Source organism: Centroberyx gerrardi, chromosome 5, assembly GCF_048128805.1.
Source record: "Centroberyx gerrardi isolate f3 chromosome 5, fCenGer3.hap1.cur.20231027, whole genome shotgun sequence".
In the NCBI taxonomy this organism is placed as follows: domain Eukaryota; kingdom Metazoa; phylum Chordata; class Actinopteri; order Beryciformes; family Berycidae; genus Centroberyx; species Centroberyx gerrardi.
Window position 1 is genome coordinate 15,870,766 of NC_136001.1, and position 26,486 is coordinate 15,897,251.

A 26,486-nucleotide genomic window follows, 5' to 3' on the forward strand; every position below is an offset into this window, starting at 1 on the left:
ATGACAGCCGAGAAGAGCGGGCCCGTTATAAACGGTAAACCGGAGGATGGCAGAGACCCGGAAGGGTCCAGCTCCAGCCTGGACAAGGGGGACTACAACGAGAGGGGCCACTGGAACAACAAGATTGAGTTTGTTTTGTCTGTGGCCGGAGAGATCATTGGACTGGGCAACGTCTGGAGGTTCCCTTACCTCTGCTACAAGAATGGAGGAGGTAAGGCAGTTTCCCTTACCTCCCTTACAAAAAACGGACATGGCAACTGTTTCTTTTACCTGTGCTGTTAGAATGGATGTTAAGCCAGTTGCTTGCTATAGAATGGAGGAGGTAAGACAGGTTCTTGTGTTACAAGAAGGGTGGAGGTAAGACAAGTTCCCTTGCAGAAATGAAGGAGGTAAGACAGGTTCCCTTAAAAAGGAAGAAAAGCAGATTATCTGATCCATGAGGTAATATGGGATAGGATATGATATGATACGATAACCTTGTTAAAATGTGAGAAACCAGATTCCTGTGTGAAGGAGGTAAGACAAGTTCTCTTATGTCTTCTACAAGAAAGCAAGAGATAAGACATATCCCCTTAGAAAGCTATTAGGAATGGAGGAGGCAAGAGAAGTTTCCTATAATATCCATTATTTCTCATGTCTTTTATTATTTCATCCATTTTGCACAATCATCTCTATCATCTCTATTATACAAAAGAGGAGACAGTAAGACAGGCTCCTCTGTTATGAGATGAGAATGGACAGGTAAGACAGGTCAGATCCCTCATTAACCACCACTGGCCAGCACAGTATGGATCCACATCCAGCTCATAATGTGAAAAGGTCATATTACTGTATGAGTGTGCTGTCATTATGTGCACTTTTATCGTAATTCTGTGAATTGTCTTAGAATAGGCGCTCAGGAATGAGTTTTGTCCCTTGAGTTAAAGTACATTTTGAATGGTTAAGTGGCTCAGTGAGTTACTCCACTGTAGATGAGTGGCACTTGTATTCTTTGTAAGCTTGATGTATTCTCCTTATTCTCCTTCCCCCTGTGTTTCTGTGTGCATGAAGGTGCATTCTTCGTTCCGTATGTCATCTTCTTTGTGTGCTGCGGTATCCCTGTGTTCTTCCTGGAGACCGCCTTGGGTCAGTTCACCAGTGAGGGAGGGATCACCTGCTGGAGGAAGGTCTGCCCGCTGTTTGAGGGTGAGAACACACTCACGTTATTTCTTATATGTGTGTGTGTGTGTGTGTGTGTGTGTGTGTGTGTGTGTGTGTGTGTATGTGTATGTGTTTAAGGAGAGTGGGCAGTCCAGTCACTTTTAGTATTTTTATTTTTATTTCGATAATAGGACAGTATTATGTGTGTGTGCATGTGTGCGCACACACATGCACACACACACACACACACACACTCCACACACGCATGCACACACACACACACACATGGATCTACTGTAGCAAACTCCAATTAAAGATTCCAGTTAAAGCAAAGCCCAGTTAAAGATACTAGGAATGATTAACACCTTTTCAATAGATATTATTATCAATTTATTTTCCTGTGTTTCTCTTGATTCAGTTTTTGATTTATATTGATTAGATCACCCGTACAAGCACATTGCTAAGAAGGGGAGTGGCTCAGTAACATCGTTCACAGCTTCCAGTACTTTAGCAGTTTGCAATATTTTAAAAAGCCAATCCCTTGCTTCTTCTCAATGAAACAATATTCATTGTTTTCTCTTTACCTCTTTGATTTTTCAGGTATTGGCTATGCAACCCAGGTGATTGAAGCTCATCTAAACGTGTACTATGTGGTGATCCTAGCCTGGGCCATCTTCTACCTCTTCAACTGCTTCACCACTGAGCTGCCCTGGGCTGGCTGCGGACACTACTGGAATACAGGTAAGAGCAAAGGGAGGGGGAATACATTCTTCTTGCAAGCACAAATTATGACGTGCATCCTGGGAAAATTAAATAACAAAACGCTTTACCTCCCTGCCACCCCCCTGTTTTTTGAACTAACTGACCCATCTATAATATGCATTGTTATACCTACAACTATATCTGCAACATTCTGTAAAGTGTAATAACTTTCTGTACTTTATCTGTATGTATCCACAGAGAACTGTGTTGACTACTATGGAGATAACGCCACCAACATCACAAATCCCAACGCAACCTCTCCAGTCATTGAGTTCTGGGAGTGAGTACAGTTTTTTATTTCTCATTTTCTTTTCATTGCATTTGAATGAGTTTGCTCATGCATAGAAAACAGTTAGAGGGAAAATGTGGTTAAAGCTAGAAATTAAGAAATGAATTTGAGCAAGGTTTGAAGCATCAACTATAAGGGGCCAACTGCATCATCCTCTCATGACTGGCATTCATTATATCAGAGGCTCAGTTTCCTATTTGCAGCATTTCACTCTGTTCACACCTCTGTTTGTGGGCATAATGCCACATTCCAGGACATACCATGCAGGTGGTTTTCATCTCTATGAGTATATATGATGTATTGATGGAAACACCTTTTGTCCTGTGATAACATGAGTAGATGCATGTCAGTAGGTGGCGTTGAGCTCATCAAACTCTTACCCCTAACAGTTAGTGCCAATCTCTACCCTATAGTTGAATAGCTGAGCTGCTGACAGCTCCAGTAGGCTGCTTCACTGACCCTCCTAGCCTTTCCCCCTATAATTAGTCAGCCCTTTTCAAATTTCTGTGTCAACGGGCCTTGGTAGGCCAGCTGTCTCCCAGCTAGAGCCATGTGTATGGCAGCGGATCAGGCCTTGTCAGTGTGTAATGCTGACCACACTTCCTGCCTTGCTGCCAGATGCTACATTTACACTGCTGGCTCAAATTGGATTTTTTAACTTACGTGAAAACCAATTCAATCTTTTCATTGCTGTCAAAACAGGTACATTCAGATTTTTTTGTGTATTTTGGCATTTCTAAACCAAAATAAAGACAGAAGATCTGTGTAACAGTGATGAAAACATCAGATTTGAGCCAGCAACATAAACCCAACCAGAGAGGAAGGCATGCCCAAAGGAAATGGCCAAAGGGCCAACCACCATGTTGTTGGCAAGGTAACAACTGACCAGGCCTTGTATAAACTATGCCAAGATAGACTGTCATGTTTTTTACTGTATATATACTGTAAACAAAGTTCAAGCAAGCTGCATTTTGTCCTGTTTATGGAGCTTTTCTATTGGTGCTCCAGATATGATGTTGTTAAGTGCATGATTCTATCATATCCTGTATAAACTGAAAAATACAAAGCTTACGTTTATATCCCCAATCTGTTCCGTATAATACATTATGCACAGACACACAGACGCAAAGATACATACAAGACAGACACACACACACACACACACACACACACACACACACACACACACAAACTAGGCCTAGAACTGCCATCACGTTAAGATTTCTGAAATTTCCATTATTGAACTCAGTTAATGTCAATGCTGCAAGCACTGTAACCAGTGGAAGAAAAAATTGTGGGCATTTACTTGGATGGACTTTGGACCTGGAGTTTAAGGGAAACTCCAAGTCCAAATTTCCTGCACCTAAAAAGAGAGTGACAGTGATGTGCGTGTTGTTTTCTAGTTTCTAAAACTCACGAAAGAATAAAGGAAAATCAGAAATATTGCTTTAGTAAAAACAAACTAACTTGCCTACTCTTATACTTGGTTATACTGGTGTGGTCAGGTAGTGAACAGCTTACTTCTGGGTGGTGTTGGCTCGGCTCCGGCTCCAACCAAGCTGAACCCCAGAGAACTGGGGTGGCTGTTAGCCTCGATCTTAGACACATGTGCACACGCAGGTACACATGCACTAACACACTCACATGAACAGTCACACATGCACAAATAAATTCAAACACACACAGATACAATGCACTATGCATGTATACACAAACATCCACATACTATAAGAACATGCACAAGTATATTTCCACGCATGAAGGTTCACATCCTGCCCTTCCCGCTGACCAGGGAGGGAGAAAGGAGGGGTTGTGTTGGACCTAGCTTGTGGCCGGCCACCAAGAACATGTCACTATGATCAATGGCCGGTCAGGAGCTTTGGGGGTGAACTCGGTGGCAAAGCTTTGGCAGCGCCGTGTCACTCTGTGGCCCCGAGTCTCTCTTCTCTTCCTTCCTCTATGCCGTTGCCTGGCTGTGATTCAACAAACAGGAAATACGCTGTTGATTCACCACTGCTGACAACCTATGATATCATTATCACTGATAAAGTGCCTTGTGTCTCGCTGCTGCCCCGTTGTACCTGTAGGCACATTAAAATAGTAGGCCTACACCAATACAACAACACACTACAACACAACAAAATATTGACCTCGCAAGCCACCTGGAGCTCGAGGGCTTTTCACTTTCAAACATAAAGTCACTCTGCAAGATCTGCAAGATCTAGATGAGTTGTAAGGTCAAAATACACCATTAGACCAAAACCACACCAAAATATACACCGAGTACGCTGGGCAGGACAATGTTTTGAGGTTGAGGAATAGAGGTGCTACATGGTGTGGAAGAATTAACTGATTTTCTAGGTGTGTGTTTAACCAGCAGAAATGACATTATTCATGAATCTATTTATATCCAGCAAATTAGTGCAGATATTTATTTTTCATCATTCTCTCTCTGTGCAGTAGCTCTGTTTTCACTTAATCACTCTGAATAAGAGCATCAGCTAAATGTCTAAAGATTAATCTAATAGCCTCCATAGAGATCCCATTTTTTATGTTAGTGCTGCACTGGAGTTCAACCTCCAGGAGGAATTGTTTCGAGAATCGTACAATGCTAATGTAGGATATATGCACATTGAGGTGTCTTCTACAGTAGCTACTACTGTATGTCACTCAAGAACATTAGCTAAATGCCTAAAATGTAAATGTATATATGTAATCAGAGGGGTATTAGAGAAAGACGGTTTAAGAAGTCCTAAACTAAATTCTGAATTCTGACTTGAGTGAGCTACACACGGCATAGCGGGAACAACTGATTCCAATTTCAGTGATCAGGCTTGATCAACTCCGGATTGGTTGAGAATGAACTATGTGTGTTCACGGTGAATTTATAAAGCCATCCTCAATCGAGGACTGAAAATAGGATTAATCATGGATTCAGAGGGCGACAAGCAGATCAGAGCATCATCTTTCACTCCAGCAGAACAAGAAATATTAATGACAGTTTATAGTGTATTTCAGCATATTTAAAAAAAAAAAAAAAACACATCAGCAACACTTGCGAGACATGGCATGGCAAAAAATTGTAGATAGAGTTAATGCGTGAGTTAACTATCACGTTTAATGCCTGTTTTAGTCATTCAACATTTAACAGACCTGTGTAAACTAATGTTTAAACTAACAGGACATATTGCCTGAATTGTACACTCTTAATGACTTTTTTATATTTAATTCAGGTGTAATCCAGGTGGCATGAAATGCACTTGGCAACAAATAAAAAAAAAGTATAAGAACATAATTCAAACTTGTGGGATTTTATTTTGGTTATAACTATTCATTTTCTTAATAGTAGCCTAAATGTAGGCCTAGGGTTATTTGACTTCCACTCTGTATCTAATTGGAAGAAGGCTGAGGCCTGTAAAATGGGTGGGGGGTCCCACCACCACCTTTCACACCAGCAGAGGAGCTGGCCCTCTCTGAACAGTGGTAGACAGGTAATTGATGGCGTCCGTCTGAAGGTAGCTCATCAGAGCCAACTACCTCCAGGACACATGCGAAAATACAGGCTACAGGTGGGTGTGATGAAATATATCGCAGTCACCCTCCCTTGAAGTAAAGCCCTGCAAATAATTTGAGCTTCCATGTCGACGGGATCTTCCATGACAGGTTTAAAGCCATTTTCGAGATAAGTTGAACAAACTGAATTGTGTGATTCTTAAATGCTGCAGGCTCAGTCGGGTTTACCTCAAGTAAGCCTCAAGTAAACCTGCCACAGAGCAGGTTAGCTTGAGAACACAAGTTGCCATAGTAACTGATCTAGACTTACTCTGATCTCAGTTTTTGGAACAGAAAATCCTGGATTCCCATGAATTCTGAGTTAATAGATCTGGATAACTTGCTAATCCCGGTTTCTGGAATACCCCTCAGTTTTGTTCCTTGTCTCTGGGCCAAAACAGACGCAGAGTACTGAAGATATCAGATGGCATCGAGCACATGGGGGGGATACGCTGGGAGCTGGCCATGTGTCTGGCCCTGGCCTGGTTCATCTGCTACTTCTGCATCTGGAAGGGACCCAAGTCTACTGGCAAGGTAAGACCGAGCAATGCATGTTTACTTTCTTGTGTGTGTGTGTGTGTGTTTGCGTGTGTGCGTGTGTGTGTGAATTGTTTTTATTGTGATGTACCCACCAAGTAAGCAGAAGTGAGTTATCCTTCAACTTTCTTCAAAAATCCTTCCAGTATTTCAATCAGGACTGTCTACAACTCACTTTCCAAGCCTGGCCTCCTGAATTTCATGAAATGAGCACGTCTTGAAATTGCAAATATGTGCTCCATGCACGAAAACTGAGAGAAATATGTTTTCCCATCATGAAAGGATTATGTGAAGGGCACACAACTAGAAACAGGCAGTATTTTGCCATTGAACCGTGGAAAGTAAGAGCCTTGTTTTTAACAAAAGGTTTTTCTCATTTAACCATGACCAAAACTTTACCATTACCTTAACCAAAGTTAACCGTTAGCTAACCTTAGCTAACATGACGAACAGGTGAAGATGCTGTGTGCTATTTGTGCAATTGTCACATAATCATTTTGTGGTGGGGAACGTAATGTTTACATAATTTGTGTCCATAACACGTAATCTGCGTTTCAAAGTTTGTGCTTATTTCACAAAATTTTATGAGACTGTGTTGCAGTTTTCAGTTGCAGTTTTCAGTGTATGGTGAACCTCAACATTTGGAGGATTTGTTTCTACTTTTTATTCCCTTGAAATTGATAAATCATTTGTATCTGCATGTATGCATGTGTGTGCATGGGTGCATGCATGTGTGTGTGTGTTAGTTCACTATTATTACCAAGATGTTTTACTGTAGCAATCTATATTCTCAAGAAACATGCAAACAAAATGAAACAGTACAGCACATCGAAACTGCCATAGCCTTAAACACTTTCCTGCATTGTCCTCAAAGCAACTCTTTCGCAGGAAGCCATATGAATTCTCTCCTGCAACCAGAGGACAAAAGGGGGTCTCTGCACCCCCCAATTCTGCCTTTCCTCCTATCGCCCTGTCCATTCTAATGTCCTCCCTGAGACTCTACCAGCAGTCCGCACCTCGCCTTCCACGCTCAGCAGCCCTTAAGAAACTCCTCACAGATTCAATGAGCCAGAATGAGCAGAGAGATAGAGAGAGAGAGACAAAGAGACAGAGAGAAAGAGAGAGAGAGAAGAAAGAGAGTGAAGAGAAAGGAAGAGAGATGTGTGAGGAAAAAATTAATGGGTTCACATTCTACATGACGGGGAAAAAAACGACTAGGCAGCAATGCCTATATCTCCCTGAAGTGTCTTTTGTCTGGCTGTGAAGTAAGAGGGAAGAATGCTTCTTCATGGCTAGGCTTTAGCAGCCGGTCCAAGATTGATTCCTGCATTCACTGGAGGAAAGGAGAGCGTTCATGAGGAGCATGCAGAGTATACCCTCAGCCCCCTCCTCCACGGCCTCGCTCTCTCTCTCTCCCCCTCTCTCTCTCTCTCTCTCTCTCTCTCTCTCTCTCTTGCTCGTCTGCTATGAGAAATTACCACAGCTTGCTAGCTGTAAGAGAGAGATGCTTTCTTCTTCAGAGAGCCCACAGACCATTCAGTTCCCCTCCGCTAAGCTGTTTGCTTTGTGGGCCATGTTTGCCAGCCATTCTCACATTTAAGCCCTCCCGTTAGATTTACGGCGAGGCAGGGGCGAGTTTGACCAGTAAATTTGGGGTGGCTTAAACGTGCTCCCGTGGTGAGCAGGAGGGAGTATGTGGAGCATCAAAAGTTCATGGAGAGATGGAAAATTTTCCTTTTCATCTCCAGAGAAAGAGAGACAGGGAGAGCTAGCATGGTTTAGGATGTGTAATCGTTTTATTTGACTAATTGAAGGAGGGATGAATTGGGCAGAAGACAAGTTTTCCCACACTCTCCCTGTAGGCCACACAAGGATTACCAGAGATTAGAGTGGACAGATTAAGTATCATGGATCTCTGGTTTCACTGTTCAAACACATAGGCAGAATGTCTTCAAATTCGTAATCATTGAGGGCATAATGTGCATGTGCATGTGTGTGTGCGTACATGCATATAGGTGTGTATATGCACAGTTTATATATATCTATATTTGAAAAGGCACAAACCTGTATTGTGCCGTATGCTTTACATGGCCTTGGCTTGACTTGCCTTGGGTGTAACAAGCGTTTTAACAGTCACAGTCACGCTTCAGTCCCAGCATTGTAAGAGTGAACTGAACAGCTCTGGAGTTAGATTAACGAGCTCACTGCATCAAGTGCTGCAAGGTAGACACAAAATATTTGTTCCCCCAACAAAACAGCAGCTTCCTCAAAGCCCATTCATGAAACTGCTGCTTAAAGTACAGTAGTGTGACCTGGGTCACATGGGTAATTGGAGTGTGCATGCGTGTATGTGTGTGTATGTGTGTGTTCAAGCGAGTATGTGTGAGTGGTCCATTTTATCTGTGTGTGTGTATGTTGTGAATGAAGTTGTGTGTGTGTAGGTGTGTGTGTGTGTGTGTGTGTGTGTGTGTGTACTTGTTTCGAAGAGAAGCACATTTTCCCACACTGCCAGCATCACTCCTCTGGGCTCCTCCTGTTTAAGAGACGGGGCCAGAAGAGCCTTCTTTTCTTTTCAGTCTCCTGGCCTGGCTCTGTTCTGTCCTGTTCTGTTCTGTCCTCAATTGGACTTTGACTGGATGCCAACAAGCCAGGGGATGTACGTTGCCCGCCGCTGCCTTCCAAGAGGCCAGGGTCTTTGTTCAAGGGGTTTCTAAGAGCCTTGAGATGTCGAGCACAATTCTGCAAAGCTTGAATAGTTCGATAAAGGAGGAGTGTTGGTTTGAGGGTTAGCAAGTGCTAGCCACTGTAAAGCAGGTATGGCTGTGTTACATTTACTGCTGTGCAGCTGACTCCAGTACTGTGTACGATACCCCGCCTCTGTGTCCCTGCATGACAAGAGTACTAAGATTCATTAGCCTGTGTTCCAGGGTGACACTAAAGTTACTGTAATGTATTACTACTTTATTGCTACCAAATATAATATACTAAATCTTCTACTGGAAATTTGGGTTATGAACTTGGATGATATGGTAGACGGAGACAGCGGACTGAAAACATTTAAGAACCCCCGCTGTGTTTAATGCAACTGAAAGACGGGTTCACATGCACTATTCCTTCTTACATCCTGAAAATTATTTGTCAGACATCATAATGAATATGGTAATAGAACATGCTATAGAGTTGAGTGTAGCATAGAATTCCCCCTTTTTATTTTCATGTTAACTGTACTGCTGGTACCATGCTGAGGAATTGTTTGGAAAAATCCATAATGCACATATCCAGGTCAGATGCTCTTTCAGGAGACAATGGCTCACCACTGCATAGTTAAGCACCATGGCTTGGGTTGATTACTAACCTGAAATAAGGCAACAGTAAACATGTCATCCCCCACGAATGATGCAGTCCCCCGATGGGCCAATCAGTAACAAGAAAACAAATGCTGTAGCACCCCCCCCCCCCCCCCCTTGACATGCATCATTCCCCAAAGTTTTGTTAAAATCCTATCAGTAGCGTCCGAGGTATTGTGTGTGACGGATGGACAGATGGACGAATGGACCTAGGCCGTCCCATAGTATACATATACATCACTTTGACACTCACAGCCCACCTCTTCTGTTCCTGGCGTTTTCTTTCTTTCTCTGTATGTGCGTGCCTGTGTGTGTGTGTGTGTGTGTGTGAGTGTGTGTGTGTCAGCAGGAGTGCCAGTAGTACTTCTCCTGCTAGTCTTCCTCCTCCTCCTCCTCTTCTTTCTCTCTCTCCATATAATCCAGTCTCTCAGTCTGGATATATCTGTGTGTGAATAGGACCATAGCGGCTGGAAATTCAGATTACTGTAAGGATGGTACCATCAACCTCTTCCCAGCTTCTTCCTCCTCCTCTTTCTCCTCAGGAGTCTTTCAGCCCAGGTTTTTCAGTACTTAAGTGAAGCACAGCAGTAGGCACAGTAGATGTCCCTTCACTCTAATCTATCCTGCATTAATGCTGCAGAATTTTTCAAGTATTTCCTCTTTTGAGGGAACAACAGTGCTGCAATGATGAGTGCAGTATGTTTAGAAGGAGGCTCTGTTGGTTACAGCCCAATATTATTCAGCATTGGCTATTGTTGGCAGGCTTTTGCACAAATCATTTTACTATGACTTAGTTTTGTAATTCATGATGCCTGGTTATGTAAGTAAATACCAATCGCAAGTTCTGAAAACAACTCGGTGAAAACTGTGTTTTTTGCAATGTGAACATGAATTAATCTTCTAAATTCATGTGTGTGTCTCCAGGTTGTGTATGTGACAGCGACATTTCCCTACGTCATGCTGCTGGTCCTGCTAATCAGAGGAGTGACGCTGCCAGGAGCGTACGACGGCATCAAGTTCTACCTCTACCCAGACATCTCCCGTCTCTCAGACCCTCAGGTAGGCTCGTACCTGCCGGTTTACTACTGGTCCAATACCATAACAGGCTGGCATCGTATTGTGTGTTTGCACACACCACAAAGGAAGTACTAGCACAATGGTACCAAGCTGCCCGCCTACCTACACAGTCTGGGAAATGTCTGGTATTATAGGGAAGTCAGTCAGTCCTTCACAAAATGTACTCAACACGACCACCACCAACTTCCATACTCATTTGTAAAAGCAATTTCAAGGCTCTTTGTATCCATCAAAGCATAATCCGGACCTACAGCTGTGAATGTGACAGTAATTCACTGCTGCAGTCGGTTTTGGATTTTCACAGAAAAACACTTTTTCCTTCATGTATCCCCCCCCCCCCCCCCCCCCCCCCAAAAAAAAAAAAAAACAAAACGGTGTAATTCAAGTAATGGGGTGGTGGGGAGTATGATTTAAGACTTTTCAGACACCTTGTATAATATTCACCTACCCACATGCATAACTGTGATCTATCTACCTACCAACCAAACAACTAACCAACCAGTCAATCAGCCTATACCCTCTTGTCTGCCTGCCTACCTATCCACCAATTTGTCTGCCTTTCTATCTTCCTGCATGTCTACGTATTTACCTTTCTTGTTACCCAGTTGTCTGCATGTACTGCATGCAATGATGACGTATCGTATCCTGGATGATAGATATGTAAAATGGATGTATGGAACTTATCTGATGGGTACAACTTTACCTAGAAACATACTCTGCAAGTTGAAAACATTAATATTTTACCTTGCTACCTCCTGTGTGTGCTACTGCCATATGTACCTTATCCCACCTATCTCATGTTTCTCAAACTGACAATTAGACTCCCCCTTCCCTTCCCTTCCTACCTAATTGATTAACTTCAATCATTCTTCCAACCTAAACTTCCTTCTAGCCTACACTTCTTTCCTACCTAAACTTCCTTACTTCCTTCCTACTTATCACGTCACCACTTATCAATCTATTTACGCTAATACTTCAATAACCTTAATCATGTAGGTAATCAGTCACTCCACTCTACATTCCACCCTATCTGACATAATGAATGTGAATGGTTATTACACACAGTTGTAGCCATTGTAGAAGTCCCACTTGGTACATTCCTAATACCCTGTTGCTGCACTGTTGCTCCACACCCAAGAGGAATTATTTTGAGACTCCTTAATGCAGGACAGACTCAGGGTGGGGAGACAGTGACTACCACTTTAATTATCCATTCTCACCAGGTTGTGTCATTTTATCAGGTGGTGAAGCAAAACAAGCCGAGTAGCTGCCAGGGGGACAGGTGGTGTTGTTGTTAGTGCTATGGGGGACCAGTCCTTTTACACATCTATCAGTAGTAGCACAGCATATTGCATTACAGAACATTTATCTACCAAACAACTGCTTGTTGGGCCATTCTGACATCTGTTGCACACCTAAATGATTCCTCTCTGAAATGGAGCAAAAGTGTAGCACTAGGCAACTATTGCATGTAGTGCTTGCAGTTAAAATGGGACATTGGGGACAAACGATAACGGCTACATTTATACATCTCATTCTGATGGCAGTGATAGTGCTGTGGCTTACAAAGGAGCCAAGATTATCAGAGCAGTGCTCACACTTCCTGCTGATGATGAGATGATCTAAGGTCGGGCAAATAGCCAGCTTTCAAAACCCACAGGGCTGAAAGATCAGGATTTGAGGCTAATAGAGGTGGCGCATTACCATATAAACTCATGCAGAGACGTGCACACACACACGCACACACTCACACACAGAGCAGACTCCTTGACCTCGTCTGGAAAAGGCAGACGGTCCGGGTCGCTAGGCAACTGTGCACCAGAAAATGTCAGTGGATGTGGTGTCATGACAACCTGAACAGAGATAGAGAGTTTGAGTGAGAGAGAGAGAGACAGCGAGAGGGGAACAGAAAGAGATAGATAGATAGATAGATAGATAGATAGATAGATAGATAGATAGATAGAACATTATAGAGGAACATTAGGTACGAACATTAGTATAGGTAGGTGGGCATTAGCTCCATAATGAATTGGACTATGTGACAGTACCACAAATCACAAATTGGATTATGTGACAATAGCACGCATTGGACACGCCATTTTTCACCTGTTCGTCACGTCTAATGCGCCCATCCACCACCCTGACCACAACACACTTACTTTCCAAGGTGCTATTTCAATGTCGAACTACTGCCTGTTTCTAGTCGTGTCTCCCTTGCACAATCCTTTAGTGGCGGGGAAATGTATTTCTCTCACTTTTCGTGCACGGAGCACGTGTTTGCATTTTAACGCATCATGCTCAGGATCTTATCATGAACTCCTGTCCTGTCTGAACACCTGCTTCACACTCTACTTGGCACCAGCCGGTCCATGGGATGAAATGCAGTGAATGTGATAATAAGACATGTTGCAGCCTCAGAACTAGCTACTAGATATTCAGTCAATCACTACAACTGTACAGACAGACCAGCCAGTCTGTTTCACACTGCTTGTTGGCAAGATAGCTCTATGTGGTGAGACAGGTGTTAAGAACATACAGTAGCATGCCATAATCGTAGTTTGGACCATATACTGCAGTTGATGAGTTTTAGTCTTGTGATCACCTTTTTGTTTCACTCAGGTTGGCAAAATAGTTTCATGTTTCCAGGGGTCATGAAACTTACTAAGGGACCATGACAGGTTTCAATTCAAGTAATAAAATGAAAACCAATGAAAACATTTTAACTAACTAACCCTAACCCTTTGCACAACAGTGTGATCTGAAATTATGCCAAACTATATGATATTCAATATTAAGTTGTCTACCTGCCAGAAGAAGCACAAATGTTAGCTTGTATCTTCTTTAATTTGATAGATTGTTGTTACTACTGTTGTGAGGTGAGACGGTTGTTGCATGTGTGAATTTAGTCAGACAGACAGACAGACAGACAGAGAGAGACACAGGGAGAGGAAGAAAGAGAGAGAAAAAAGAGAGGGAGAGACAAACAGAGACAGGGGCACAGAGTGAAGGAGGGTGATAAAGAAGCGCTGCTGTTTGGGAGAGGAAGACATTACTTCTGACACCAATGTTAAATGAGCTTCCTCAGGGACAATCAGGGCTCTGTTCTGTTCACCAGGCTGTGTGGAGCGGTGTGTGCCTGTGTGTTCCCCTTCTCCTTTTTACACCCCAGGACTTCATCATGCCTCCCCCATTCTCTGTTTTCCTATACCTCTCTCCCTGTCTCCCTCCTTCTCGCCCTCCATCCCTCCACTATGCTTCACACACCGCCCTTCCCTCCCTCCTTCCTCTCAACTATGCTCCCCACACTCTCATACTCCCTACCCTTCCCTGTTATCATCCTGGCACTAGAACTGATGTATGGCTATTTGCTTCTTTTCCCCCAGCCTCCCTCATGCCTATCCCACTCTCTCTCTGCTCTAACTTCCCTTCCAAACACTCTTCTAACCTCCATTCCCTTCCTTATGCCCTGACTCATAATACTTTCTCTCCTTATCATCCAAAGCAGCAGGAACTGGAGTGTGGTTGTATTTTACCCTCCTTGTCAAAAAAGCCCAATTTAATAGGATCGTTAGAGGCCTATAAGTTGAGGTGGTTCCTCCAGGGTTTTTGTTAAATTCAAAATCCGATAACAGTTCCATTTGCATCTGTGTTTACCCTGTCAATATCAATATTAGATAGACATGTGCAGGTCATTTGGATTTGATCAATATGGGTTTTTGAAGGTCGATACTGATATTTTTGGATTGAGCGTGGCGATAGCCAATATTTTATGCTGATATTAAATAAAATTTGACGATTTTATTTGCCAAAAGTAAAAAAAATTAAAAATAAAAAGAATCACAAGTGATGTCCCAGAATTGTATTTTTAGCATGGTGGAAAACATCTAGACCATTGGACACTACAACTCTACATTCAAACCCAGGATGATGCTAAATACGAATAAGAATAATATCTATGATACTGTGGAATCTGATTGAAATGTCACATAATAATAAATTCAGGTTAAGGGTTTCCCATAAACAACCAGAGTAGTATTGATCAATTGCAGTATAGGTAATCAAACAAACTGCATCACATCCATATCCATATCAGAGGTAGACTGGCTGATATCCTATTTTTACTAAAAGGCCAGTATCTGCCCTGTATATCGATATATCAGTCTAACCTTAGTCAGTGTAGCCTGGAGTTCCAAAAGTCATCTCTGCTATCTGTCCCTACAGCTTAGACAGGCAAGTTCCTGTTTGGAACACCAATAAGGAACATGCTGCTCTTGGTGAGTTAGGACAATGGAACATGAATATATTGAAATTGTAAATCTTTTTATTGATTGTTGATTGTTTTAAGTCTGTGTCACAGTTTCTTCTCTCTCTTGTACTCTTCTATCTCCTTTATCTCTTCCTCTTCCTTTTTTTCTGAAATTATCTTATGTATTATGCATTAATTGTGTTTCAGTCTCTATTTAACCATGCTATCGCTGTTTGGCCAGTTTTCCCTCGTAAAAGATCCCAATGAGAATAATAATAAAAATAAATAAATAAAGGTTAAATCAGTAATTATAAAAAATAGGACTCCAGCAATCCTACTGGACTCCTAATGGTTATATCTGGCTGCCCAGTATCTACCCCAGGCAGTCTCCTACCTTCTTTACATAAGGACTCCACTGTGGCCTTTATTCCTTTATTATCATTCGATTACTGATTTGATTCAATTGTCATAGATTGGCTATGTTCAAAATACCTGGAGAAAACGGAAAAAAAGTGGGTGGAATTGTCCAACCCCCAGTCTCTAATATAAACTGCGATACATTGCCTTCCCCTGTGCCATCTCCCATCCCTCATCTCCTCGTCTCTTTTCTTCTCTCCATGTTCACTCCTTGCAAAGTCTTCCCGCTCTTTCCTTTGGTCCAACCCTCCTCCCTTTCTTTCTTCCCTCACACCCTTACCCTCTTCACTACCCTCCAAATACCTCCCTTTGCCACCCCACCCCATTAACACACCCAACTCCCTTCTCTGTAGTCCTGCTCTCATTACCACCCTGTGCTTGGCAACCAAATCCTAGAATACCCGCCTGTCTTTTTTTCCAATGGGAAATCCAACTCTCTTGGTCATTTTGTGACATTTTCAAAGAATTGCACTAAAAGAGAGGCAAGTAAGAAGATGAAGGGAGTGATAGTACAGCATGCTCATGGATTTAAATTGATGCAGCAACAATCATATCGTTGCTGTTAATCTCGTATCTCCAAAATGTTGACTTTTCAGGAACTAAGAAAAGCACTCCTGATTTTAGATTGAACAAAATGAATTTTTGAGCTCATCCAGTTTTAGAGTTTTAAAGGGTTTCATAAACACAAGTGTTGTAGAATCTTCTCAACCCACAGACGACTATGTAATCCTTCAATTGCAGTTAAAACATGGAAATCACCAAAACTGGAGTTACAAGACTTTCACATGACAACAACAGTATGCATGTTAGGAAACTGAGCCATTACAACAACCCACCTCTCTCCCATCTATGCCAAGATATCATACCATATGCTGTGTCAAGCCCTATACTGGGTAGAAATCCACCTTCATTGCAACTTAACATTTGAATATTTGAGAACATTCAGTACTGATAATGAACCTTATAATCGTGTAGACCTGCGGCATTGGATAATGCAATAACACAAATAATGATATAGATAAGCTTACCCTGTTTGTAAATGTCACAGATTTGCTGTATGGTTTGGAAGTAATGTGGCTAATGTGGCTAGTAAGTTTCTCATTGATCCACTTCAATTGATGGATGATGGACGTCCACTGGATTTGCCTACAGCCTAGCCTTTCCTGCTTTCCTAGCTTTCCCTTGCATCTTACTTGTAAATATCTAAAGCCTATGGATCTCATTTATAAAAAGGAGGGACGTGAGAAGCACCAAGAGTGGTACATTAACATTACAAGAACACACTCTTCCATGAAACAAGAGCCAATGTCGTCCAGCTTTCACACAGTAAAAAAGTTTCCTCGAGCCACAGTCTCAACATAACCAAACACAGGCCGTCCAAATTAGGCACAACATCAACAAGTGATTCTCTCCGAGCCTGGGCCTTTAAGGTTTCCCTGTGCTGTGCGGCCATCAGCCGAGGGTGAACTAAAGGGAACATTAATGAACATTAGGAGAGAAAGGCCTGTTCTTCCACAGGAACAGTCCTGTGTTTGTGAGGTCAGAGAAGTTACCGTGGTTACTCCCAGAAGGGAGAGAAGACCGGGCGTTTGTTAATTGTTTCTCGGTGGGGAAATGAGATTAGTGGCTGAATGGTGATGTGAGAGAGTTTTCAAAGAACCATGCTGCATTAAGTTTGAATTCGCTTGCGCCCTACGCTATCCGCTGGGTCCTGGGGTCCTGTACCGCACCACAAACTAGTTTCATAAAGCGTGTTTTACCCCTAAGAATCTTGCATGTGTAAATCCCCATGTAGTCTATGGATCCAATTTCTGTATCTTTTTTCCAGATTAAACTTCAATATATGTCAATAATTGTCCTCATCTTAGCTCCCAAGAGGAAATAAAAACCTTGTGTTATAGCTCTTCACCACTACTCCCCGCCAAATATATAATGTTAATGTGATACTTTATTGCCCTGCGATAGAATGGGGAACTATCCAGAGTGTGCTAAAATGGATTAAGTGGGTAGAGAAAATGAGAGAATGAATGAATCCTTATTGATCCCCATAGGGAAATTTGCTTTTTTCTCAGAACGTAAAGCCAGCTATAGAACAGCACCCCTGGAAATGATAGGGATTCAGTATTTTACTCACGGACACTTAAGCGGGATGAGTGATTGCTGACACGAGGGCCAGTTGAAGGACAGTCTCCCTACCCACTACTCTGCTGCCCCTAACGATCTAAAAGGAATACTCTGAATAAGTAGAGTGGAATATGAATGTTTAATTAAAATATAATTGTCCTTGTGTTAGCTCACAATACCAGGATATAAGAGGAAATAAAAACCTTATAGCTGTTCTCCTTTAATCCCCACCTAACATCTGAAAGGAATGGAATAAGTGGAGTGGAATATGAATATTTAGGCTTTGTATCTACTTTTAGGATGTTAATCCATGATTCATGCTGCTCAACTTTCCACCTCTCAGAGAGAAAGAAAAAGGTTCAGCTCAGCTATAATTTCATTACAAATTCATTGAGAGGATGGAAATCAGGTAGATGAAGAGTAACAAAAGAAATGTGTTTTTTAATTAGAGCAGATAAAAAGTAACCTCTTGGTGTATCACGGTAATCTCCTGTAATTGGGAGAGCCTATTCTATTCATGCAAATTCTGTGGCTCAATTAATAAAACAGCACACAAAGAATTTATATTGTCAGTGAGAAAAGGCTGAGAAGTATTAATAAAGCGATAATTAAACTGCAAGCTGAATCAAGTGCACGGCAAATTTTCAGATCCCTTAAAAGTCTCTGTGACTGTAATTTGTGTGTGTGTGTGTGCATGTGTGTGTGTGTGTGTGTGTGTGTGTGTGTGTGTGTGTGTGTGTGTGTGTGTTTATGCACATTTTTGCATCAGGTATGGGTGGACGCAGGGACTCAAATCTTCTTCTCCTATGCCATCTGCTTGGGCTGTCTCACTGCTCTTGGGAGTTACAATGCCTACAACAATAACTGTTACAGGTAAGGATCTGTACACTTGATAGATAAAATCAATGAGTAAATTAGAAAGGCACTCTCAGTAAAAGATGTGAAAAGTTGTGCCTTCTATCACTGTATCTTTTTTGTCACTATATCTCTTTTCTGATAGGTACCTTTATGTCTAAAGCACCATTGATAAAAGGTACAATGTTGTATCCTCTGATTGATATGGATGGATGCAAAATGTGAATTTTCTTTCATCAGACAGTATGCCTGTGCATGGGAGAGTCTGCATGAGACAGAATGCCTGTGTCTCTGTCTCTGTGTGATTTGTAGTATCAGGCACAGTGACAGCTCTTGTAGTAACTGTGATCTCTTGCTCGTTCTCTCTGTCTCTCCGTCTTGCTCCTCAGGGACTGTCTCATGCTGTGTTGTCTGAACAGTGGCACCAGCTTCGTGGCAGGTTTCGCCATCTTCTCTGTCCTGGGCTTCATGGCCTACGAACAGAATGTTCCCATCGAGGCTGTGGCCGAATCTGGTGAGAGAGTAACAGATAACGCGACATTGTCGTCACGGTGTTTCTGAATGAAAATCTAAATCAGAATCGCAATTGTAACGTGACCTTCGCTTTCCTGGTGTATTTGTGGTAAAAGTAAGCAGTAGCAGTGAGTAAGAAAACAACACGGCAGAATTATGTACCGAAAATGCCAGTAACGCATGCACACACACTAGAATACAGCTTAAATAATGCTTGTTTGAATGTGAATCTAAGTCCAACCATCGATCATATTGTGCTACTGCACAAATAAACATAACCTGTTATATAACTCACACAATCTTCACCCAGGCTCTTAGACGACCACATTATGATTTATTCAAGTCAGCATGAATGATTTAGTGAATGTGACAGAGCGAGGGATTTGAAATGTTTGTCGGAGAGCAGGGCGAGGGCACAGCTTAATGTTTTAGATAGTGTTTCTAAGGGGCTGCCAGCAAACTTAGGTGCTAAATAACACAATGGCGTGCCACCTCTTGTTTTGAGCCACATCGTCTCATGCCACTCTGAAAGCTGTTGGCTGAAACAATATCTCATCTCATTTCATCTCATCTACAAGTCCACTCAAACCAGACACTGATACCTTTACTTCTCTATACTTCTATATACTGTATGTAGTAGAGAACCTTCACAGCCTACCTTAATACTGTGGCCATGTTGTTTTGTTTTTTGTTGTTGTTTTTGAGAGTGATAGCAGGGACGCTAATACATTTATACCCTATGCTAAGGCTGTTGTCATTATACCTCTGCCTTCTCTTTCATTCTGTCAGAAAAACTCCAGCCTGTCCATGACAATACTGTAGTAATAATACTCCTGTTTGTGTATCTTGTGTGATGCAGGTCCTGGTCTTGCCTTCATTGCGTACCCCAAGGCTGTTACTATGATGCCTCTGTCTCCACTTTGGGCTTGTCTCTTCTTCATGATGCTCATCTTCCTTGGTCTGGACAGTCAGGTGAGGACCACTGGTGTCAGGATATTGAGAAAATCGAAAGGAAAAATGTTTTTGTTACGACTCTAAAAAGGTGACCCCCGCATTCGGAATCACATTTGAGCCTGTTGACGTCTATTAAAACCCAAACCTAGGTTTAAGGGTTGGAAAGTTGGATCAAGTTGTGCAAGTAAAAAAACATCAGGGGAATGGCTCAAATGGCTTGATTTTTAACTTTAACCGCCTGGTTAAAGATAAAATAAGTTAAGATGTTTCTGAATCAAAATCTAAATTGGGATAAACTGTTGTTTTTGCAGTTTGTGTGTGTGGAGAGCTTAGTGACGGCTGTGGTGGACATGTATCCAGAGACCTTCAGGAGAGGCTACCGCAGAGAGCTGCTGATCCTTGGCATGTCTATAGTCTCCTTCTTCATAGGACTCATCATGTGTACGGAGGTAAGACCCATCTGGGGTTAGGATTAGAGTTAAAGGTACCATGTGTTGAGTTTTCAAATGGTGCATTATAACACTACTAGCCTACTAAAAGTGGCAAACAGTGCTGCTACTGTGGCCCCATATGACCTGTTTTCCATGAAGAATGGTCTTTTTCTCTGCTTATTTACAAACATTAGTTAACCAGTCTGCCAGTGAGGAAATATAATATTTTGATGACAATCCAAGCGAAAACCTCCCAAAGAGCACCAAATGACAGCATGAAACAGCTTTTTGGGGATACTGTTATAGCAATGATATTTGCATTTTATTACTATCAAATTGCTGATTTGGCAGAAATATATGAATGTAGAAATCCTACATGAAGTATCTTGAGGAAACAAAAAAGAAGACAAACAATAATAACTATAAGTAGCAAATATAGTCAAATATGGATGGGAGGATTGGTAGTTCTACCAGCCAAGACCTTCAAATCATGTTCATATTTTTACTTCTGTGTAGACATATCATCATCATCATCATCATCATCATTATCATCATCATCATCATCATCATCATCTTCATTATCATCAAAACACAAATCTGAGATGAATCCCATCCAGGTATGTCACAGATGAATGTTATCATTCTACGTGATGGAAAACATTTGCCACTTTGTTTTAAAGGCCATCTTACTAGTCTGCAGTCTTAAAGGTGCAATGTGTACTATTTCTGATTTTCTGAAGCATAATATGACTAGTACATAACCCTAACTCTCCCCTGAGATGCCCGGCCCCCCAAAATAATTGGCTCGCGCTCACAGTCCTCCACAAACTATGTAAGGATTTCTTAGCCTTGGAACCAGCTAGTGTTAACATATCGGGGTGCTTTAGCTTTTGCTTGTTATTCTATCTTGACTAGTTAGCCTTCTAACAAACCAATAGCAATAATAAGTGGCTCTAATATACACCAGTTGAATATGTTAGCTAACCTCTAACATTTCCTACATGTTTTCTAATTCACTATTTTGTTATTGTGCTCAACATTAGCCTTTGTTACGGCTAGCACCCCCATGCTGCTTGTGCACTTCAGGCCAAGGTCCATTCAAAAATCTGGTAATTTGTTTCTGTTTGCTTATCGGCAAAAAACACACCTTGGATAATATAACTTGATACTTATTTACTAACTGGTAGGCTGTTGTGGTAAATTCGGCATATGCATATCCACCAAACAGCATTTGCAGCAGGCATGTTTGATTTGTTGTTGTTAATCACATCGCTGAACAATAGAGGTCAGCATTGAGTCAGATACTACACATGGTACCTTTAAAGTCATCCATCTAGGCACCAGTATTTATGTTGTCTGCTGTGCTTTTGACAACTTTCATGTTTTTGTTGTAATAATGGAAAAGAACCAGGTCCACTGCACTCTATCAAATCCCTATATACATTTACTATACTGTGCTGTAGTGGTCCATAATGGCTGTGATACACAGAACATTTTGATACAATATAGACAGGACTTTTTGTGAAAAATTATGACCAACAGTATTTTCTTTTGTCCACTGTATGTGCCACTGTTTTCTCCAGTCACTTAACCTCCGTTTACCTCAGTGCCCATCCTCATCCCTGCTGACCCGTCACCATTGCATAAAAAATGCCATGTTACCATTGCTTTTACTCACATCTCATCTTCCACTCTGCCCACCTGCACTCAAGGCACAACTCATCCTTTATTCTTTCCTGCTTCCATTAAAAGAGCCATCATGAATAAAATCTCATATAAAGCATGGAGTAGGATTACATCACGGTTCAAAAGGTCTCCACTGGAAAGTTCTGACAGACGAGAGTCTGAAGTCCAGTGTTTGGCTGAAGCATGGGCCTGGAGACACTTAAACATTGTGATGATATGTACAATGCATTCTCAGTTGTTTAATAGTAGTTTAAAACTGTGATGTAATCCTACTCCAGGATTCATGTGAGATTTTATTCATGATTGCCCTTTTAGTGGAAGTAGAGAGGAATGAGGGATGAGTTGTGTCTTAAGTGCAGGTAAGGCAGAGTGGATGATCAGATGTGAGTAACAGTACTGGTAACAAGGGCAACTTTTAATGCAATGGGGATGGGTCAGCAGGGATGGGGATGGTCATAAGCAAATTAGAGGTAAAATCACTGGATAATACAATGGCCTACAAGGAACAAAGCAATAAGAAAACACTGTGGGTCCTAATTATTCACAAAATGGCCTTTTATATTGCCTCAAAATGTTCTCCATGTATCATCGCCACTAATGGAGCACTAAAGAACAGAGTGTATATAGAGTGTATGGAAACATGAAGGGTGTTCAGTGAATGAAAGCCTTTCTAATGGTGTGGGCCTCCCGGTTCTCTTCCATTACTGCAACGTAAAGATGGAAGGTCTTAAAAGCACAACAGACAACATAAATGTTGGCTTAATACCGCTCAGGCTATAAAGAATATTTTAAAGTTGACATTTGGTGGTATTCCCCTTTAAAGGCAATGATGTATTGGCAACCCTTTGAGGCAATGGTAATGCTACCTTTGCCTGGTATGGGGATTGACAAATACATGTTTTACTGGGCTAGTAGGAACACGACTGTCATGAAAAAAAAACTGTTTGCTGGATTCCCTTAAAATGCTACCAATGTGTCATGGCCCTTATGCTTTATCTGCCTCAGAACTAAAATCAATTATCATTATTATCTTACAGAAACCTTGTATCTCATTTTTTCTTTTTCTTTTTTTCTTTAACTGTCTCTGAAATCTGACATTGTCTCCCGTGTACGCAATGTTTTATGAGCCAAGCCAAACTACTGAAAATGCATGTAAAATACCAACATGGGTGAAAATTGGAAAATCAGTTTTTCTGTGCTTGATTTAGTTTGCTGTGTACACTGGCTTCCTGTATGGGATTATGCCATCAGTTGCTGACAAGCTAAATTAGGCGCACCTGAGTCATTTCATATCTGATGTGTGGCTCCAACCCAGTCCTATACGCATTTATTGGCTGTGACAGTAAATCGGCTCCTGTCCTGTCCTGTTCTGTCTTGTCCTATCAGGGAGGGATGTACGTGTTCCAGTTGTTTGATTCGTATGCTGCCAGTGGGATGTGTTTGCTGTTTGTGGCCATCTTTGAATCCATATGTATCGGCTGGGTGTATGGTAAGACATAATGCTAAACTGGAAACATAACTAGAAGTCTGTAAGAAATGTCTTTATTCAGCAGCCAGCACATTGACAAGATAAAAGGCTTCCTATTGTGTTTGTCGGTGTGTGTGTGTGTGTGTGTGTGTGTGTGTGTGTGTGTGTGTGTGTGTGCGGGAGAGAGAGAGACAGAGACAGCAAAAGAGGGAAAGAGAGAGAGAGAGAGAAATGAATTCACCAAGTTACTCTGATTTCTAATAGATGCATGTGCGTACCTTGCGAGTAAACAGCAGAATTGTTTTTTTCAGCCATGTTACATCAGATAAAAGTTATTTGTCTTTCCTCATAGGAACACACACACACACACACACACACAGACAGCCCAATGACAGCCACATTGCAGTACAGCCTGACATGCCATTGCACAAAGCAGTGTACAGCACCATGCTAGCTGCATTAATATTTCTTCTATGCCCTCTACTGGAGAATGGGCTATAACACATGCAGCATGTAGTCAGTAATGTACAAGGTGCACAAATCCTTTATTTAAATATAAGTAAGATTACTATTGCTATGGTAGAATAGTACTCTATAAAGCGTAAAAGCTCTCCATTCTATATTTCACATTTCACAACAAATGTAGTGATGTTTTTTCCTGTTAAATGTACTAAAATGTCCTGCAATGTTCTTGCACTTCTGTACTATGTACAATGTTCTGTACTTGATACATTAACCTTAAGAGAAAAAGATTAGGCTTTTAAGATCAACATTTTAACACTATTCTCAGCCTAACTCAAGCAGGGAGGTTCATAATAAACACATTCATAATTACCTTTATGTCAAGTTGTATTCACTACATACAATATATTTGTATACATGATGAAGAATGAAATTGTGTCTCTTGAGACAAAATGTCAGACTAGATATTGAGTAATATCCATAGTCAGCAGTTCTATTTAAATGGTGAAATACTGTCAAATTAAATCAATCACTTCATTGTTTTGATGATAAATAGAGAAACCCTGAGCGCCCTGTGCGTGACAATGACACTTGTTTGTTTTTCAGGAAGTGACAGGTTCTACCTAAATATTGAGGACATGATTGGCTACAAGCCTGTCTTCTTCATCAAATGGTGCTGGATGATCCTCACCCCAGGCATCTGTGCTGTGAGTTCACTGCAGACACTTCAACAAAATCAACAGCAGCAGTATCATCAACAACAGCAAACAACATATCATCTAGATGAGCAAAATGGTGCTGAAGGACAGACAGACACATGCAGGAGACACTCATTCTTTTATTTTTAACCTACCATGTGGATTCTGTCCAATATTCTAAGTCCAATATTTGGTTATAACCTGTAGGTGTGCTGAGACCAGCTTGTTTCAGTTATTTATTTTTTCAGATTTTCATAATGAAAGCAAAAAATATTAGAGTGAACAATCTGTTGTATATTGCTACTTTGTCTAATATTTGAGAATTTCACACATATTCACAAGTATTCAAACATGTAGGACTGGATGTGATGGATCTTAACACACAAAAGATTCAGTTTTGACTATTTGGATAGTTTTTTCTCCCATAAAGAATACTGTCAGCCTCTGTTCTGTCTGCCCCTCACTCTATATTTATCACACTATAGCACCATATCACCTGTGAATTAAAGCTAACATCACAATTATTCAGAGAGAACATCTTGCATCTCTCTCCTACTGTGTGAATGATAACAGTTATACAAACAGAATGTCATTTTTGTCTGCTGCAGGGCATCTTTCTGTTCTTCCTGATTAAGTACAAACCCCTGAAGTACAACAACGTGTACACCTACCCTGACTGGGGCTATGGTATCGGCTGGTTCATGGCCATGTCCTCCATGGTCTGCATCCCTCTGGGGATTATCTGGATGATCTGGAAGACTCCTGGCACCTTCGCTGAGGTACAAACACACACATGTGCAGTCTCCCCACCAATCCTACATTACTACAGCAGGATTTCACGGGGGGGGACTTGAGGGAGGAACAAGGGCAATGCCTTCTCCCTTGTTAGCACACTATTGCTAATACACAGCATCTCAGTGTGTGTTTGAGTGAGGAGTTCGGTGTGGGCAAGTCATCGGGATTCTTCCATCATAGGTTGAACTAAGACACTCAACACTGATCAGATCTACACTCACCGTACACAAAGAAGAACACATCCCCCATGTTAACTATGGAATTTAGGCAGAATGTAAGGGGAAAACAGGAATACCCATCATTACCCTTATCAAAGGTGCTATATATAGCATTAAACATTAATATATCGTTGTCAAAATAATTGTAATACCTTGGTAATTATTGTAAAGAAATGAAGCCATGGTGTAGACCACATTTCCCATAAATCCCAATACGTCCTGTCATGAAGAGGATGCTGCTATTTGTCCCCACTTCCCCCCCCTGGCCTTGCCTTCTTTGCTTCTTCAAAGGTAAAATATTTTCTCTCTCGCTTTACAGAAGACGATAAACAAGTTGGAAGTGATCTTTCCATAGGCCTTTCTCTCCTTACACCATCAAACTTTAGCTCTGTTTGCGCTGGAACAACAGCTCCCTCCTCCTGTTTTGTGCCGTAAAGCAATCTCCATTTGTGCTGTAAAGTAATTCAGCAGATATCCCGCAAAATCGGACCCAGTAACACACAATGTAATGCAGTGTAGAGGCTGATAGAGGCTGCCAATCTTTTTGGCGATGGTCTCGTTTGTTTACAGTAAAGATACTAATGTCTCAAAATTGCTGTGGTATTGATTTATTGATATTCAAATCCTACACGCAGCACCTTTAAATGTGAACAAATTATTTACTGGCACAAAAAATTCAATTAAAATTTTAGATTTTAATTTTATGTTGACTTTGTTGAAGTATGCAGAATGAGAGATGACCTCTCGCTCATTCTCTCTCGCTCTCTGCAGAGAATGAAGAAGCTGACCACTCCCAGCCCAGACCTGAAAATGAGGGGGAAACACGCCGCCCTCAGTCCTTACGCTGCCAATGATGCAAAACTAAAGGGTGATGGGAAAATATCCACCATCTCAGAGAAGGAGACACATTTCTAA

General features: G+C 41.5%; 1 protein-coding gene across 1 annotated transcript; it reads left to right on the top strand.

Moving 5' to 3' along the window:
* slc6a11b (solute carrier family 6 member 11b) lies at nt 1–26,486 on the top strand. Its single transcript, XM_071897780.2, has 14 exons — nt 1–211; nt 1,051–1,185; nt 1,741–1,881; nt 2,101–2,182; nt 6,145–6,277; nt 10,552–10,686; nt 18,261–18,364; nt 18,736–18,860; nt 19,719–19,831; nt 20,125–20,262; nt 23,317–23,419; nt 24,467–24,567; nt 25,167–25,337; nt 26,343–26,486. Exons 1-14 carry the CDS (start codon nt 1–3, stop codon nt 26,484–26,486), a joined length of 1,836 nt encoding a protein of 611 aa, XP_071753881.1.

Coding starts and splice junctions, on each gene's coding strand:
- slc6a11b (XM_071897780.2), top strand. CDS start 1: ATGACAGCCGAGAAGAGCGGGCCCGTTATAAACGGTAAACCGGAGGAT. Junction 1,882..2,100: donor CGGACACTACTGGAATACAG/GTAAGAGCAAAG, acceptor ATGTATCCACAG/AGAACTGTGTTGACTACTAT. Junction 10,687..18,260: donor CCCGTCTCTCAGACCCTCAG/GTAGGCTCGTAC, acceptor TTTTTGCATCAG/GTATGGGTGGACGCAGGGAC.